Here is a 19,008-nt window from a genome sequence, read left to right on the forward strand (position 1 = left end):
CAGTCCAGCCCCCTAGATGAACACAAGCGTCCACTGGGCACGAGGGCTCTGCTGCAGTCTTGACCTCCTTCCCAAGCTGTAATTTCTCCCTTTAAACATTCAATTTTTCCATTTCTTTTCATGTGGCTTCAATAGCAAAGCCTTTCCTGTCTTGCCATGTCGGCTATCTCCTAGCTGGCTGATGGTATTGTACCATGGATAAGGATCACAGGATGATTGCATATACCTGATGATGGCTTCAAACCACTTCTTACTCCCATGCCAGTCTTCTGGCTTTTCTTAGTAACTGGTCATACAAAGCATTTCCTTTTCGGCAGACGCTCTGTCATGATGATGATGATGCAGGTGTTTGGAGTTCAATATATGGCGCAACTCCCATTACCCCAATGTCACAGGAAATGCTGTTCCCTGGGGTTCATAGACAGAGCATGACCCTGTTTCAACAACAAAGCGTTTTGGATAATGGAAGATCGGAGAGATAATCCATAAATCATACTTAAGCCCCTTCGTTTTCAGTTTCAATCGATTTTTACCGAAAAAATCCCAGGCTTTATAAAAACTCTTATTCATTTTTTCCCGATTTTTTTCACCCTATTCTTGTATCATTGAAATATATAAAAAATAACGTGTTGTATTAGGAAAACACAACCCATTGCATGAGATCTATCTGTTACGATAATACATTAGTCTGTGTGTGTGTGCAAAGCTGCCTGTTGAAGTCAGGCTATGTATTAGTCTAGAAGATACACACAACAAGCAAATAGACATGGACGCAAGCTCTGAAGTTTTCTTTGGAGTTTAGAGGTATCTTGTTTTCTTAAACTACTCAGAAGTGGCATTGTGTTTTGAGTTTGTTTTAGTTCTGCAGCAAACCATACTGAATTCCATTCAACAAGGTCCAATGGGGGCAGGGAGGGGGCAGAGTTAGGTGGAGAGTTTGGGGAAGGGGTTGGAATGGGGGCAGGGCGGGGGTGGGGAAGGGGGCAGGTGTCGAGCACCCACTGGTGCCAGGAAAGGTTGATGTCTATGGTGTGGTATGCACTGGCCCCTGCCTATCCCAGTCTCTCGGCCACAGAAGAGCAGGACGGGAATTGGTGGAAGCAGGCAGGAGGGAGCCTGGGAGTGAAGAGCGGGCAGTGCCATGCCAGGCTGTTTGGGGAGGCACAGCCTTCCCCTGCCTGTGCTACCCGCTGCCCATGTAATCAGAGTGGTGAAGGGCACAGTTCACTGGCTTGAGTAATGCAGAAGCTCAGACTACATGATCATAATGGTCCCGTCTGGCCTTAAAATCTCTATGAATCTTTGCTGTCAGACAAGGCAGCTCAGGCTAAATAGGATGGAATTTGGTGGGTTTTCATAAGAGTTAAGACAATGCTGCAAATCCAGAATCTTTCTCCTTTGTTTGTTTCCTGTTCCCCTCTGTTCCGGGGACCACCATTCCGGACAGTGAGCTCTGTCCCTAACCTGTGCCCTGTACCAAAGAAGCCACATGACATTCCTTCCTTCCTTCTTGTCAATGGCATGTCTTATTAAGACTAACTGGAACTGGTTGCAATTTTTGTTTTCTTCTCCATGGAAAATTTTGACTTTTCATGAAGTTTTCAGTTATTAAACAAAAACACTGAACGTTTTTGAGCAAAACAGAGACTTTCTGTGAACATTTTCATTTAGTTGAAAATCTGACTTTTCCACCAAAAAAAAAGTATTGATGGAAAATCTTTGCCCACCCCTAACCCTGCCCTGACCTCACAATGCCTTGGCTTGCTTGGTCTCGTGTGTGCTTTATTCATGAATCCCTGTCTTTCCTATCTTTGCAGTTTGTGCAGGTGAGTTGGGACGAATGCCCATAAACAGCGGTAAGTTTATCACCATTTATGTAACCTGGAAAACATACGTGGAGTTTTACAGTCAAATAAAAGACATGGGCCCAGATCCACAAAAGACTTAGGTGTTGTAATGCCTAACTTCTAAGCACCTAGAAAATCACTGGAATGCACAAAGTCTGAGTTAGGTGTCTACACTTCCTGTACAATGATGTGGAGAGACAGGCACCTTAGAACGCGATCCATGAAAACCAGCAGTGAGGTGGTGTCCTGCCTATACTAGCCAATGGGAGGTGCTCATGAGAGGGGTGTGTCCTAAGCCCTGTCCCCTCTTGCAGCAAACTGCAGCCAGGAACCCCTCTCCTGAAGGCAAGTGGAGGAGGAGGCAGATCCCCTATAACTTTTAGCCTAGTGGTTAGAGCACATACCTGGCGTGTGGTGTTATGGGAGAATTAAATTTGACATTACTGCAGTCAGCCATTTTGTGTGTTCAGCCACTGCTAGCTAAAAACCAAATACCACATAACTAAAATAATTTTTAAAACTCTAAAAAGCAAAGCCAAATAGCTGCATGTCTGCAGTCTTACTAATCAAAATTAAAAAAATCAAAAAATGAATATACCATAAAAATAAAAAAAATCAACAACCTTAATTTTAAATACCCCTAACATATACATTTTATTATTATAACTAAAAATACTTTGCTAATAAAAAATAAACAATTTGCTAAAACAAAAAAAAATAGTTATCCAGTAGGGATTACTATAATAACTCACTAAAAATCACTATAAATGATATACTTTATTTATATTAACTATAAAAAATGAAATCAAAATAAACTTCAAAACAATCCAAAAAAATCTTTTCTTCAAGGCAAAAGCTAACACCTAAACTCCCCAGCAGCTGGATGGAAGGAGGGCCCCTGGAAACCCGGCTGTTAATCTCTCAAAACCATCTCAAAAGTTTAAGTAACTATTATATTTAAAGTGCTCTAAACCTGTCGCTATAGTGTATATGTGTATGTGCTTAAAATCTATTAAAAAAGTAATATGAAGTAAAAACACACTTACTTATACCAATCATACATCAACCAAAAAACCTTTATCCCTGTTCATTGATTCCTAACGCCTCCTAAAAAAAATTATTAAATTGCCACTACTTTAAATTAAAAAACCCTAAATAGCAGATTCAGTTCCCCCTTTGCCAAATGAGGGGAATGGAATTTGAATGGGGGGAGGCTCCAGCTTCTCAGGAAGTCTCCTAACCACTGAGCGATGGGGTATTCTGATGTGGGGGCTCCCTTAGTCTCGCCTTTGAAGTTTTGTCCCATGCTGGACAAACATTTCAAGTGTCCTCTGGAGCCTCTAGGTCAGAGGTTCCCAAACTGGGGGGCATGGAGGAACATTCTGGGGTGTGTGGCTGGGGCCTGGGCCAGCCCCCATGGGGAGCAGGGAGGGAGAACCACCCAGCCCCTCTCCTGGCCCCAGCCCCGGCAGTTGTCTGCCCCACACATGTTGGCCCTACACCCTGGGCTCTGCTCCCAGCCGCCCCAGCTGCTGGCCCCGTTCCCGGGGTCCCGGAGACCAGCTCCGCACCCAGGGCTCCACGCTCAGGGTCCTAGCTGCCAGTCTCGGCCCCCTGCCAGGGCTCCACTTCCAGCCCCTTCCCTGCCCCCAGCTTGGCCCCCTTACTCCTGTCCATGTCTCCCCCTCCCCGAGCCATGCCCCTACTCTGAGCCCTGGGGGGAGGGTCCAGACAGGGGTAAAAGGAGTGTGACCCTGAAAAGTTTGGGAATCACTGCTCTAGGTGCTACCGTAATACAAATAAATAACCAATAATCGCCACCTTCATGTTTTAAACAGTGGAACAGGTAGTGACTGCTTTTGTTCCCATGCAAGCACCCTGGTGCGCTCGCACACTCCCCTTGGATTCATACATAGAAGCAGCAACCTCCCACATTTTGTGTGATCAACCCATCAATGGTGCAAAGGTTCCTCACGAGTGAGCAACACAGAGCGGGAATGGGATTGGCCCAATCAGCCATTCAGTACTGGGACATGTGTTTGCGCGTGTGCACACATCCACGCCCTGCTTTGCACTGTTCAATCAGCTTCGTTTCTGACACAGCTGTTAAGTTTGGGTCGGTGCACACTGTAGATCCAGCTTTCGATCTACATAACTTGAGTGTCCCTTTTTACTCATACTCAGCTGAAATATTAGCCAGGATTATCTTTCCCCAATGAATGACATGGCTGTAGAACTCTATGTGGTTTGAAGTTAGGCTTTTCCTACCATTGTCTATAGATTTCTGCCATCATAGGATTGCTGAGGTCCCCTCTCCAATCTATACCAATACTTTTCATTCAGGGAAAGACTTTCACTTACTAATTAAATCTGCAGACCTGGGTGCAGACTCTCCAGGAGAAATCAGCAGGAATATCAAAGAGAATTTTCAATTGCCAGAACTCATTGGGAAGGCCGATGAAGCTCAACAAGAATTACTTAGTGAAATACAGAATACAACCGAACCAGAGATGCCTATCATGGAATCAACTCCATTTATGCCCGGTAATTTATTTTGATGTGGTTGTGTGTGCATTTTAGCTTTGGCTACAGTTGACGACGACCCCCTTCCCCACCTCCCCACGGCAGCCTGGGAATTGTAGTAATAAGACCACTTTCCAGTCTACCAATGGAACGAGGGCCATGTCAGGATGTCTGATGGCATGGGACTGGAAAGCCAGGAAGGACAGACAGGGTTGGAAGACCATGAATGGAAACAGTTCAGAGATGATTGTTGGGAAACAAACCTGTAACTAGTTGCAGCTATGATCCCATAGGCTGTATGAGTGTGTTGGTAAGGTGGAGAGACCAGGACCATCACTGAGTGTAGGCTGCAATCTGCCCTGGAAACTGAGGGAGGTAAAACTTCAGTCCTGACAATGTGTTGCTGTTTTCGGCCAAGCTGTAGGGCTAGATAGAGGTGGGAATTACTGGGTGAAGTTCTCTGGCCCATGTCATGCACAGGTCATAGAATCATAGAATATCAGCCTTCCAAGGGGAGCAGTGGGGGCAGAAGACACATCTGGCTTCAAGACTAAGCTTGATAAGTTTATGGAGGGGACGGTATGATGGGATAGCCTAATTTTGGCAATTAATTGATCTTTGACTATTAGCAGTAAATATGCCCAATGGCCTGTGATGGGATGTTAGAGGGGGTGGGATCTGAGTTACTACAGAGAATTCTTTCCTGGGTGTCTGGCTGGTGAGTCTTGCCCACATGCTCAGGGTTTAGCTGATCGCCATATTTGGGGATGGGAAGGAATTCCTCATTCCAGAGGTCCTGGGGGTTTTTCACCTTCCTTTGCAGTGTGGGGCATGGGTCACTTGGTGGAGGATTCTCTGCACCTTGAAGTCTTTAAACCATGATTTGAGGACTCCAGCAGCTCAGACATAGATTAGGGGTTTGATACAAGAGTGGATGGATGAGATTCTGTGGCCTGTGTTGTGCAGGAGGTCAGACTAGAAGATCATAATGGTCCCTTCTGACCTTAAAGTCTGTGACTATATGACTCTATCAGGGTTAGAAGTGACCTCAGGAGGTCATCTAGTCCAATCCCCTGCTCGAAACAGGACCTATTCCCCAACTAAATGATCTTAGTCCAACTAGATGATCTTAATTGTCCTTCTGGCCAAGGGCGCTGGACCCTTTGTAGAAGTGCATGTGTGTGTGTGCGGGGTCAAGGCCAAAGTCTCCCCTCCCTCTCTGCGGCTGGCTGCTCTGGGGTGAGCCAGCTGCCCTCTCTTATGGCACCACAGCAGCCCCTGGTGGGTGAAAGGTGTTAATGCAGCACCTCTGCAGCAGAATCTATTATTCTGTGGGGGGCGGAGGGGAATCTGCAGGGACATGAATTCTGCACTTAAGTTTCCTTTGTTAAAAAGCGGGGGGACATGGCTCCCTGGCCCCGGCATTAGTCCTTAAATCTACGGGAAAAGGAACCTCTGGATGGCAAACCGATACAGGTATCAACCGGCAGGAGACAGTTCCTTTGTTAGCTATCTGAAGCCTGCCTTTCTATACCCAGAATGCTATTTCTCTACCCTTTATCTCAGGGTTGCATTACTGCTCAGCTTTCTCTCTGCTGCTGCTGTCTTGCATCTGTCCCTATGTCTCTCTGGGTGCGATGGCTCTGTCCCGCCAACACAGATTGTGTGTGGTGGTGTAGCTGTGTCAGTCCCAGGATATTAGAGAGACAATTTGGGTGAGGCAGTGTCTTTTAGTGGATCAACTTCTGTTAGCGAGAGAGACAAGCTTCCGAGCTACACAGCTCTTCTTTGGGTCTCCGTCCAGACCTGAGGAAGAGCTCCTTGTAGCATGAAAGTTTGTCTCTCTGACCATCAGAAGTTGGTTCATTCATATGCACTGGCTTTTATTTTTCCCTGGGGGTACTCCACTCTGATGCTCCACCCCCACTCCGCTGCTTCCCCAAGGCTCCGCCCTCACTCTGCCTCTTCCTGCCCCCACTCCACCCCCTCCTCTGAGGCCCCTGCCTGTCCACCACTCACTGCTCTCTGCTCTCCCCCAAACCCCTCCCTGAGCTGCCAAACAGCTGTGGCTGGTGGGTGCTGAGCACCCACTATTTTTTTCTATGGGTGCTCCAGCACCAGAGCACCCACAGAATTGACACCTGTGGGCCCCCATCTTGTCCCAGCAACAGAGCTAGACACACAAAAGCCTGGTCTACACTAAAAAGCTAGTTGGACCCAACTACGTCACTTAGGGGTGTGAAAAATCTGTATCCTATGTAAGCAGAGTCAGGATGAGCTCTACCCTGACATCTGGTGGTGAATTATGGGGAGTGTGGAAAGAATTTCAGGGAGTGTGGAAAGGAATTTCAGGTATTTGCATTGGCACACCCACCTCACCTAGCATAGCCCATGGCAGCCTGGGATGGCTATTTTGACAGCTCTGGGATCCCCAATTTCTTTGTTATTGGGGCAGGAAGAATAAAGTGGTGTTACCCTGATTATGTGAATGAGGAACTATGAGAGGCGCCCGGGGGCGTGGTATGTAAGTGTCCCAGGTAACTGGGTGGGGGCTCGAGCTGGTTATGCATTGTGTTATTGAAACGGAACCCCTGGAAACGGAACCCGGCCCTTGTTGCTGCCAACTCAGAGGGGCAGAAGGGTTACACCTATACTGATGGGAGAACCCCCCCTGTGGGCGTAGCTGCAACTGTGCTGTTGTAGTGTTTCAAGTGGCAACAAACCCAAATACCTTGCCCAGTGGCGCTCTCTGCCCACAAAGTCTGACTTATGGGTGGGCATCCATACCTGCTTTGTCTTAGGTGGGGCTGATGAGTTGTCTCTCACAACTGTCTTCATGAGGGGTGGCGGTCACAGCAGTTTAGATGTGATTTAACCCAAGCCACTTAATACTAGCGTAGGCTTGGGAGATTTAGCCCTGGTCTACACTGTGGGATGAGGGGATCGACCTAAGATATGCCGACTTCAGCTATGCTATTTTAGGTCGACTTACCTGGCCATGAGGACAGTGGCGAGTTGACTGCTGCCGCTCCCCCGTCGACTCTGCTTCCGCCTCTTGCGAGCTGGAGTTCTGGAGTCGACAGGGAGCACATTTGGGGATCAATTTATCCACATCTAGACGAGATGTGATAAATTATCCCCAATAGATCGATCCCTACCTGCTGATCTGGTGGGTAGTGAAGACCTGGGTTTTTTTTTCTGTGGGTGTTCCAGCCTCGGAGCACCCACAGAGTCGACGTTTACGGTATGTTGGTGGAACATCAGGTCCAGTGTGCATCTGTCCCCTTGAATCGCTTGCTCATGTACAGCTATTTTCTGGCATGAGAACATGACAGATGCACACTGGACCTGATGTTCCACCAACATACCGTAGACGTCGACTCTGTGGGTGCTCCGAGGCTGGAGCACCCACAGAAAAAAAACACCAGTGGGTGGTACTGTAACCCATACACACCTTCTGGGTGTGGTGCTCTGTCCCATCTAGTGGCACCAAGACCACTTAGAGAGATTAATGAATCTGCTCTAAAGCCTTAGCTAACAGCCAGGTGGCTTTTACCTCATGCTGTACAGGCTCATGCGCTAAGCTCCAGAGCTCTCTGGTTCAGTCCTGCCTGCCGGCAACCAGGGTCTGTTGGCGTTACACTACTCCCCAGTCACCTGCCGATCAGCTGTTCTGCGGCAGGCAGGAGGCTCTAGGGGAGGGGGCAGAGTGGAGGTGGGAAGAGGTGGAGCGAGGGTGGGGCATATTCAGGGAGGGGGCAGAGCAGGGCAGGAAGAGGCAGAGCGAGGGTGGGGCTTTGGGGGACGGGTCGGAGTGGGGCAGGGCCTCAGGTGGAGTGGGTGTGGAGCAGCCATCCAGCAGTGCCTGTGCAACATACCAGTGTAAATCAAGACTAATGGCACTGAACTCACCAGAGTCACACAGCTACACCATGGTGGGAAAGCGGCCCGGATTTTTCTGAGGAGGCACTAAAAGGCAGCATAGGAAATGTGGCTGTGCCACTACCATGCCCACAGCAGGAAATCTGCTGCTGTGGGGAAACAGACTGAACCAAGCTCTTTGAAAGTGGTTCAGGCGACTTCCCTTCTAACCAGATACACAATCCCAGCAGTGGCTGGAGTGTGGAGTGGGGCCTGTCGCACCTCCTCGCTTCGTGACTCCATGTCGCTGCATCTGCAGCCCAAAATCATGTGGGCCCCGTATCGCACCACAAAATGGGCATAGTATCTAACCCTGCCCATAGGTACCGCAGTGAGAGGTGCCTTCAAAATAGCAACAATTGAGATGCAGATGGAAACAGAATGCCTGGGCTTCCGAGAGCAGGTTTCCACAGGGAGCTTCCCTCGGCACAACTGTGTGCTTCAGGGTTGTGAAAAACCCACCCTCCTGAGAGAAGTAGCTCTGGTAATGTAACCACCAGAGACAGCGCTAGGTCAACGGAAGAATTCTTTTGTCAACCTAGCTATTGGCTCTTGGGGAGATGGGTTACCTGCGCTGATGGGAGAATCTCTCCCGTCGGCATAGGCAGTCTCGGCGCCACCAGAGTGTTTAAATGTAGACGTTCCCTGAGAGACTTTTCACAGATGGTGCAAAGCAACAAAGAAATTTCCCTTCCTTTTTTTTAACCCATTGTGCTTTATTTTCAAGGGGCACCTGCCTTCCTGGGAGGTTCATATCTAACTGCACCTATCACATTCTAGGATGGAGCTGGCTCACAAACCTGCCACCCAGGGCTGGCTTTAGGAAGTGCGGGGCCCAATTCAAACAGTTTCGGCAGGACCCCGGCAGGGATAACTTAAAAAAAAATGTCAAAAAACCACGCGGGGCTTGTACTCACCGGGCAGTGCTCCAAGTCTTCGGCGGCATTTGGCGGTGGGTCCTTCACTCGCTCCAGATCTTCGGTGGCGCTGAAGGACCCGCCGCCAAAGTGCCGCTGAAGACCCGGAGCGCCGCCGGATGCGTAAAAATTAAAAAGTCGCCTCTAGCCAGGGCCCAATTCGGGAGAATTGGTGGAATAGGCCTAAAGCCGTCCCTGCTTGTGCCACCACTTCTCTTCATTCATGTAACGGAAGCAAAGTTTACAAGACTCATTAAAGAAAAGAGCCCCGACATCGAGAGACAGGCCCGGACCGACCTCCTGTGGCCAGACTACCCTGAGTTTGGGGAAGAGTGCTTGAAATAGAAACCCATTTATGGATCTTACTATCAGCTAAATCCAAATATCACCTAACATGGTCTCTGAATCCAAATTTTGCAGCCTCCCTGCTTTGTCCTCTAAGGAGCTTCCTTCTCCACTTCGGGGTCTTTATCATACATTGATGGCATCACCCGTCTGGGTCTAAATTTACTTTAAAGAAACATTTTGGATCTTGGGCGTTTGAGATCAGTGGCCCGGACTCCATGTTATTGAATCAAAGCTGTAGCTGTCTCCAGCTGGCAATACCATTAAAGCCTGGATTGCCAGCAACAGGGCACACAAATGGGTTTGCTAGGTGATGAGTGTGGACAGACATTCTAAGTGCTAACAGGATTCTGCAGTCAGGCACCTATTACTGCTGGATTACCGTCGCTTCTGGCTTTTCAAACCTCTCACATTTACAGAACCCCAATCTGACATTTATCTCTCTTCTCCCACAAACACCACAGATACTTCAGTGTTCTCAAACATCTGACCTTTCTGACTGAGTTGTTAAAAGCCATTAAGAATTTTATTGCCACCGATTTCCACCTCTCACCAGTTGTTCTGTGACATTTATCAAGAGCTTGTTATACAATGGAAAACCATGTAAACCTGTAACGATCAATATTTAAATCACGGCTGATTTATTTGCACGCCCTCATTAACTGTGATTTCCATTTTCTTTCTCTGCAGCTCCCAGTGATAAGCAGCTAATGGCTCAGGCTCGGCGCGAGCAGCGACGTGCCCGCCCATTAGAAGGTGAAATGTACTGAATTAAATGGCATTTAGGGAAGTCACTTTTGGGAGAGGAAGTGCTTTTTAAAATTGAGCTCAAGGGACACACACATGGAAACAGTTACTCCTGCTAACTAGCGCCACAGGAAATCTCGGTATCTCTTCTGCATGAAGCAGGTGAAGTTAGGAGCCGGCCTTTCCCCAGTTGCTGAGCCAATTGAGACAACTAATTGCAACCTGCTGCCCCCTGAGACAATGTTGTCCATCCAGCCTGAGTGGCCCTGCAAACCGGGTCAAGTGTCTCAGGATGCTGCTGGGATCAGAGAGTGCCACAAAGACCCTTCAGCAGAGTTTAAAAGTGGAAGCTACTCGCTGAAATGGGACCTCAATTATGGGGAGTGGCTGGAGAGGGGCCTTGATCTGGTCTTGAGGCTTACCCACTGTTTGGCATACCTCACAAGACCGAACATACTTTGCAACGTCCTTGCCCATCTCCTCCCAGTGGAAGGACTTCCCCAACCGGTCCTTGGTTCTGTTCACCCCAGCATGGCCACTGGGATGATCATGGGCTAAGCTTAAGAGCTTCCTCCGGTACTTAGTTGGAACCACCAACTGTTTTTGCGGCTGCCATTCTTCCCGGTGTCCACCAGAAAGAATTTTCTTGTATAAAAGTCCTTGGTCTATAACAAACCGGGATCGATTAGAAGAGCTGAGAGGCAGTGGGGTGCTCCGTGCCGCCGCCCAAGCTTTCTGAAAGCTGTCATCTGCTTCCTGCTCAGTCTTGAACTGTTTCCTTGAGGCTGGGGTCACCAGTTCTTCCTCAGACTGTGGACTTGGGCTTGGTCCCTCTGGAAGCGATGTAGATGATGGGGTTGTTTCCGTTGCTGGTGAACCGCTCTCCGCTGGTGCACCTCAGGGTATTTCAGGCTCTGGCTGAGCCTTTTGGGTATGGCTGTCTGTTGCTTCTGCCAGTTCTGGCTCGCTGGCGCCCTCTGGCGTTGAGTTTGAATCTGTGGTTGCAATTGCTGGTGCTGGTTGCTGTTCCAGTTCCGGGCCTGGGACTGGAGGTGCTGTGGCTGTTTCAGTGGTAGGCATGGAATCCGGGTCCACTACCTCTGTCTGGGTCTCTGGTAACACAGATTGGGCGTCTGTGGACGGCTCAGGAACAGGAATGGGTCTGGAAGCTTGCCTGGTTTGGCTACGTGTAACCATTCCCACTCTCTTGGCCCGCTTCACCTGTTTGGCCAAGTCTTCCCCCAGCAGCATGGGGATAGGATAATTGTCATAGACTGCAAAAGTCCACATTCCTGACCAGCCTTTGTACTGGACAGGCAGTTCAGCTGTAGGCAAGTCTACCGCTTGTGACATGAAGGGGTAAATTGTAACTTTGGCCTTTGGGTTGATGAATTTGGGGTCAACGAAGGATTGGTGGATAGCTGACACTTGTGCCCCCGTGTCTTTCCACGCAGTAACCTTCTTTCCTCCTACTCTCAAATTTTCCCTTCGCTCCAAGGGTATTTGAGAGGCATCCGGGCTTGGGGATCTTTGGTGTGATGGTGGTGTAATGAATTGCACTCACATGGTGTTCTTTGGACAGTTGGCCTTGATATGTCCCAGTTCATTACACTTAAAGCATCTTCCATCTGATGGGTCACTGGGCCGAGGTGAGTTACTGGAGACTGGTGAGGTGGAAGAATAGGGCGTCTGTGGCTTTACTTGGGTTGTATGTGGGGTCCTTGGCTGTCCTCGGTTGTAGGGTTTATGGTCGGTGTGCCCCTTGGGGTATTCGTTCCCCTTGACCGTAGCTTTCTTGCTTTCTGCTACTTCCATCCATCTGGCTCCAATCTCCCCCGCCTCAGCGAGATTTTTGGGTTTTCCATCTTGTATGTACCGTGTGATGTCCTCAGGAACACCATCCAAGAACTGCTCCATTTGTATGAGAAGGTGCAGTTCTTCCAAGGTTTTAACATTGTGTCCTGATATCCAGGCCTCATAATTTTTCCCAACATAGTAGGCGTGTTTGGGAAATGACACATCTGGTTTCCACTTTTGGGTTCTGAAACGCCGACGGGCATGATCCGGGGTTATCCCCATTCTGTATCTGGCCTTGGTTTGAAAAAGTTTATAGTCGTTCATGTTCTCCTTAGGCATTTCAGCTGCCACCTCTGCTAAAGGTCCACTGAGCTGTGGCCTCAATTCTACCATGTACTGGTCTTCAGGGATGCTGTACCCAAGACAGGCTCTTTTAAAATTTTCCAAGAAGGCCTCGGTGTCATCACCTGCCTTGTAGGTGGGAAATTTCCTGTGCTGTGGAATGATAATTGGCGCAGGGTTGTTAGGGTTGGCTGTGTTTTGCTTAGCCTTTTCTAATTCCATGGCCTGTCGGTGGGCTTCCCTCTGGAGTTCCATCTCTTTTTGTTGTTTTTCCATGTCTCGGCGGTGGGCCGCCTCTTCTTCTTCTTGTTTCCTTCTGTGGGCCACCTCTTCTTCTGCTTGTTTCCTTCGGTGGGCCACCTCTTCTTCTTCTAGTTTTCTTTTGTGTGCTGCCTCTTTGGCTGCCTGTTCTCTTTGGTAGGCTGCCAGTTTGATGCTTTCTTCCTTTTCTTTCAGCTCCACCTCTTTTTGTCTTTTTTCCAGTTGTCGCCTGTGTTCAGCTTCTTTGATATGTTCTTCGGCCTCCATTTTTGTCTTAGTAGACATGGTTTCTGTTTTCTTGTGTTGGGGTGCCCTCCGGTGTTTATCTTCTGAACTGCAGCCTCTGTTGCCTCCTGGGGTCTGCCTAGCAACAATGCTTTTTTCCCTTTCTCTCTCTAGCTAATGTTCAATGAAAGGAAACCAGAAAAACCACTTTATTTGCATGTATATAGTGCTGGTACTTGCCTCCTAATGGGAGGCTATTGTGTGACAAAAGACCCTTAACAGTCTGGTAATGGCTTCTTGCTTACTATGCAAGCCACAAACTGCCAGAGAGAGCAGAAAAAAAAATTCTCTCTGGTTCCCTTTTAAAACCAAACTGTTTCTCTCTGCTAAAAAGCCCTTAGCAGAGAAAAGAAAAATATAATATTCCTACTGGCTTCTGGATTCTGTCTATCCCACCACTACCACCATGTCATAACTCTTGTCCCAGATTTGGACCTTAGCGTCCAAAATATGGGGGTTAGCATGAAAACCTCCAAGCTTAGTTACCAGCTTGGACCTGGTACTTGCTGCCACCACCCAAAAAATTAGAGTGTTTTGGGGCACTCTGGTCCCCCTGAAAAACCTTCCCTGGGGACCCCAAGACCCAAATCCCTTGAGTCTCACAACAAAGGGAAATAATCTTTTTTCCCTACCCCCCCTCCAGGTGCTCCTGGAGAGATACACAGACACAAGCTCTGTGAACCCAAACAGAGTGACTCCCACTCTCCGTTCCCAGTCCTGGAAACAAAAGCACTTTCCTCTTCACCCAGAGGGAATGCAAAATCAGGCTAGCAAATCCAACACACACAGATCTCCCTCTGACTCCTTCCTCCCACCAATTCCCTGGTGAGTACAGCCTCAACTTCCCTGAAGTTTCCCAGTAAAGAAAACTCCAACAGGTCTTAAAAGAAAGCTTTATATAAAAAAGAAAGAAAATACATAAAAATGGTCTCTCTGTATTAAGGTGACAAATACAGGGTCGATTTCTTAAAAGAATATTGAATAAACAGCCTTATTCAAAAAGAATACAAATCAAAGCACTCCAGCACTATATTCATGTAAATACAAAAGAAACAAACTCTTTGGTACTCACAACTTGGAAACAGAAGATTAGAAAGCAGAAATACTTCTCCAAAGCTCAGAGAAAGCAGGCAGACAGAAAACAAAGACTCAGACACAAACTTCCCTGCACCCAGAGTTGAAAAAATCCGGTTTCCTGATTGGTCCTCTGGTCAGGTGCTTCAGGTGAAAGAGACATTAACCCTTAGCTATCTGTTTATGACAGAAGGGTTCAGCTGCACATTTGGAGATCAGACGCTAAGGGGATGAGCCCCCTAGGAAGACATAAGCTAGCACCTAGTGGAGTTTGCGAGGTCTAGGGCAGGAAAGCGTTCTCTTGCTTTCCAACCCTGGAAATCTGATTTCCTGCCAAGATGAAACTGGCTTGGATGCTCACAGACAGTGAGATGTTTTAGTCTCCGTCTGCAAAAAATCCATGAGGCAGTTCAGCAGCCCAGGCTGTCTCTGCTCAAGATGCAGCCAAACTGGAGCCGCAGGGGGGTTGCAGGTTGGAATGGGGCTGCCTGCAGGAATAGTGGGCTTTGAGGCAGGTCCGTGCATTGCCAGAACTGCCTGGAGGGGATGCTTGCTCGGCACTTCATTCCTTTTCCTGAGTATCCTATTCATTCAGTACAATCCGGCCTGCCATGCCAGCTCAGACCACACACACGCCACTCCTGAAGGCCCATATCCTGCCCCCCTTGCTTACACTGGGCAGTACCTTACTCTGCAAATAATCCTCTTGAACTCAATGGTGCTACTTGTGAAGCAACGAGCTGGCCTGGACACACCATTGGAAAACTCACATAGGGCAGGATTCTGCCACGGCAAGCAGTCAGGACCAGATCCTGGAAGGTATTTAGGCTCCTAACTCCCCTTGAAAGTTAGGGGCCTAAATCCCTTTGAGGATCTGGGCCTACCTTACTCCCTCTGAATCCCCATTGAAATGAACAGGGCTATTTATGCAGTAAGCTGCTGCTCAGCAGGAGTAAGGGGGCAGGATCTGGCCCGTTGCTTTTCGTTCCAGCGTCAATCATTGGGTGGGGACCTGTTTCATTTCAGACCCTTGTCGGCTGCCGATGGACGAGGGCTCCTGCCTGCACTACACGTTGCTCTGGTATTACCATGGAGAAGCCAATGCCTGCAGGCCGTTCGTGTTTGGAGGCTGTGGAGGGAACAGCAATCGGTTTCAGTCCAAACTAACATGTGAGCGTTGGTGTAAAATCACAACAGGTAGGGGGACTTCTCCTCCATTCGCTTATGGCAGTGGCACGCACATGCCCACATCCACCAGTTTGCGACATTACCAACCTTTTTAGAAAAGTGCTGCTTAAATTAAGCTGATCCTGCTCCTCTGAGCCCTTCCGTGCTGTGACATCACAGTTCTCGCCCATGGAAATAGTGATGATGTCAAAAGCACAGGGTGGCATCATCAGCAGAACGGACTGGGCAATGGGAGGAAATTGATCCCAGCAGGGAGTAGAAATAAGACACAACAGACCCAAAGGTCTAACTTGTGAAGTGGGAGTCACCATCAGTTGAAAAGCCATGCGTCCATCTGAGATTCTCTGCCTCCCATTATTAAAGGCCACATCGCTGGTTCTGAAAGAGAGGAGGGGACCAAAGTTCCCAGTTTCAATCTATTAACTTTGAATGTTGGTGGTGCTGACTTTGTGCAGAGTCACTTCCACGGGTGAGCCTGCAGAGTTGGTCCTTTCCCTCTGTTGTTTGTGCCAGTCTTTCATGCTGCAACAGAAAAAGGTGACGGTAAAACCTTACAAATTGGCTGGGTGATCCCGGGGGTGGAGGGCAGGTGTACACTCTGGAATGACTTTGAACCCTTTTAATTGGCTCAATTCCATGTGGATGAGGTCCCTTTAATCTTTCTTGCCAGAAACAAAGCAGATGCTGGAATGATAAGTCAGCACTGGTTTCCTTTGCGCCTATGGAAACTTGCTTTGACACTGCTGACATGTGTTAACGTGTTCCCTGTGAACGCAATCTGGTCCCTTAAGAATTCCATCCAGCGGATGCAAAATGTTCTAATCAGTGGCATTATTTAAGTGCATAGAAGGAAATCTTCATTAGAAGCAGTCTTTGTAATGCAAGTTCCCCCTTAATGTTTGAAACTGACAACAAACATTTCTTATGGCTAAATTTCACAGGAACCCTAGGGTCTGTGCCCTTTGACGTCTCAGGTTTTCTTCTGACCTCTCTAGTTTTCTTCTGACCCTATCTAACTCTCTCTCTGGTCTGTACAGCAGACAAGGGTCCAATCTCCAGTGGCATAGCTCCATTGAAGTCACCAGTCTACCCGATCTGGCCCCAAAGCTCCTTGTGCTCAGAATCAAACCTCATGCAGGGGCTCACATGGCAAAAATTGTTCTTGAAAGCACAGCTGGATTTCCATTGCCTAATTTAAAGTCTGTGGGGTTAGATAAACAGGTAAGCAGGGTGGCTGTCAGTTTGCAGAGATATTCCAGAGGAAATAGGATGCTGCTTTCGACAATAACCCCAATTTTATCTGCTGCCTATCAGTGGCTAAAATGAGGGACATTTGTCTCGGCCTCTGCCTAGATCAAATCCAAAAAATCGCCCTGTGGGTAGCAGTCTAGACAAAATTCACTCTCCACAGTCAAGTTTCTGATGATGTTCTAAGAGTTTCTGATGATGTTCATTAGATATAGCTGTAGATGTGTTGGGGGTGGAGAGTGGGTCTAAGAGTCTTAAGACACAAAGTTCAGATTCACTTCAGAGTTTGCAGGTGCTTGGATCTCGGTGTCTGATTTAAGCCCATTCCTAATATGTATAAAATACACTCATTTAGTCGCTGTTTCGCATGGATTCAGACCTCAGTTACATCTTTCTGGTGAGCAAAAGAATTTTCTTAGTCAAAGGCTCAAATGCTATGGTGCCATACAAATCTACTGAGAGATTAAGTGGATCCGACCCAGGTCAGCACCTGCATCACTCTACTGGAGAGCAGCTGGTTGCTTAGGACAGCAAATGTGTAATGTATCTGAGGGGTAGCTGTGTTAGTCTGGATCTGTAAGAGCAGCAAAGAGTCCTGTGGCACCTTATAGGCTAACAGACGTATTGGAGCATAATGATTCTTGATTGTCTGAGCCACCGAGTATGACATTCTAAATGGCCGAGAAATACAGCCTAGCAACAGTGGTGGTGCCTTGTGCAGTCACTGGTTTGATACTCATCAAATCCCAGCCACCGGGCTAGGTGAGCGCCTGATGTGGGGGAAAGGAATGCCTTTTCTATCTGAGCATCCACCCATAAACATAGTAGCTCACAGTCTACCCTGCCAGTTTCCTCTGGCGATCAAGGCAATGGGACTAGGGAGTAAGTATTAACAGTCTGACGATGCATCACAATCAGGGAATAGAGTCGGGGCACACAGATTCTGCCAAAGTTAGCGCATTTTGAACGGTGGGCTGAATTTGGTCCGGGAAGTCTAGTATATTTCCTTACCATGTGGGAGCCAGCAGAAGGGAGGACATTGGAAGGGCAGGGCAGGCAGCATGAGAATGGCTAGAGCAGGATGAAATTTTTTGACCCCACCTCTTTGTCGGTGAAAAATGCAGACCCGGGTCAATGGAAACGTTTTGTGAATTTGGCAAATTGTTTCAGTGAGAAAAGGAGCAGACCCACACCCGAAAACATCGAAAGATTTTTGTTTGGACATTTTCAAAAAGAAATGTCTGTTTTTCATGGGGAAAATTGCCATTTCTGTTTTGAAACGTCTTCCAGTTTTCGAAAAATCTTCCAGAGACAGCTAGACATCGAAACAAAACGTTTTGTTTTGGGTCAAACAAAAAGTTTCATTCAGCCCCAAATTGAATTTTTGGTCAACTTTTTGGTTCACTGAAAATTTTGAAACAAAAACTGTGGGGGTGGTCAACTCCCCAAAAATTGTTTAGAACAGCCCAAGAATTGAAAAATGACTTAAACATTAGTCTTAACACTGTTCCTTCTGCAATGCCAATGTCACAAGAAACTCAGGGAGGAGCGGACCTTCCAGCCAGCCCCCAACTGAACCCATTTGTTTTCTCTTTCCTTTCTCTCCAAAATCTCTCCCAGGAACGTGACTGGCTGCAGACAGGTGATATAAATGACAAGAGAGCTGCAGGAGGTGAATCCAGGACAGCTCAGAGGTTGGAAATACATCAAGATGAGCCATTTAACACAAAGAGGTGGTAGATGTTAGTTCTGCAAACAAGGAGATCGTTATGGTTATGGATATGTAATGAATCGGACTGATAAGGGAATCTTTTGTTTGGCTGGAAAAGCTGAAGTGTTCAGAGGCGCTTGACGGTCCCATTCAGACTGTACAAAACCCAACAGACACCTAAATGTTATTTTATTTTTAAAAATTAAACTGTAGGTTAAGCCAACCTTGCCTAATTCCAGTCACCTGCTCACCGGGGAGTTTTTGTGATGGGCAAGTCAAATGTAATTGTTTTTCTATTACCATCAGTTTGGTAAGGAAGGACAGGACAGTTTTGCTGGTAAATGTTTTGTGAAGCTCATATTAAATCATCATTAGGGATATGGAACCAGTTTGGGACAACTTGGATCATTGTTCAAATCAGCCATCAGCCATCGCTCACTCTAGCTTGTTTGCCATTTTCACGTGTCTCTCCACTTCCCGGTTTCCTCCAGAATCGGAAGCCGTTGTGAGGGAGGGGGCATGATCTGAGCACAGAACTGGGCGCATTGAACTTCTTGAGTTTTAATCCCAGCTATGCCACTAAACTCTCTCTGTGGCCTTGGATAAGTCACTTAGCCTCTCTCTGCTTCAGATTCCCACCGGTAGTACAGGGATGTGTCGAGCACTAATTAGTTAATCTCACTGCGGAGGAAACATGCCAAGTGTTACTAAAATCTCATGAGAAAGGCTGTTCTCAAATTGGGCGATACCACTCTGGAAATCATTGCCTTGTCCTGTGAAATTTCAAACCCAGTTTCTAGAT

General features: G+C 47.7%; 1 protein-coding gene across 1 annotated transcript in view; it reads left to right on the forward strand.

The window, feature by feature from the left end:
- LOC115645307 (fibril-forming collagen alpha chain-like) overlaps positions 1-10,323 on the forward strand; it is a 91,669-nt gene extending 81,346 nt beyond the window's left edge. Inside the window, exons 18-20 of the mRNA XM_030549760.1 lie at positions 1,818-1,826; positions 4,224-4,391; positions 10,244-10,323. Of these exons, the coding sequence (XP_030405620.1) occupies positions 1,818-1,826; positions 4,224-4,391; positions 10,244-10,323 (257 nt within the window). The remainder of the gene's footprint in view (positions 1-1,817; positions 1,827-4,223; positions 4,392-10,243) is intronic.
- The last annotated feature ends 8,685 nt before the right edge of the window (positions 10,324-19,008 follow it).

This window comes from Gopherus evgoodei, chromosome 1 (genome assembly GCF_007399415.2).
Source record: "Gopherus evgoodei ecotype Sinaloan lineage chromosome 1, rGopEvg1_v1.p, whole genome shotgun sequence".
In the NCBI taxonomy this organism is placed as follows: Eukaryota; Metazoa; Chordata; order Testudines; family Testudinidae; genus Gopherus; species Gopherus evgoodei.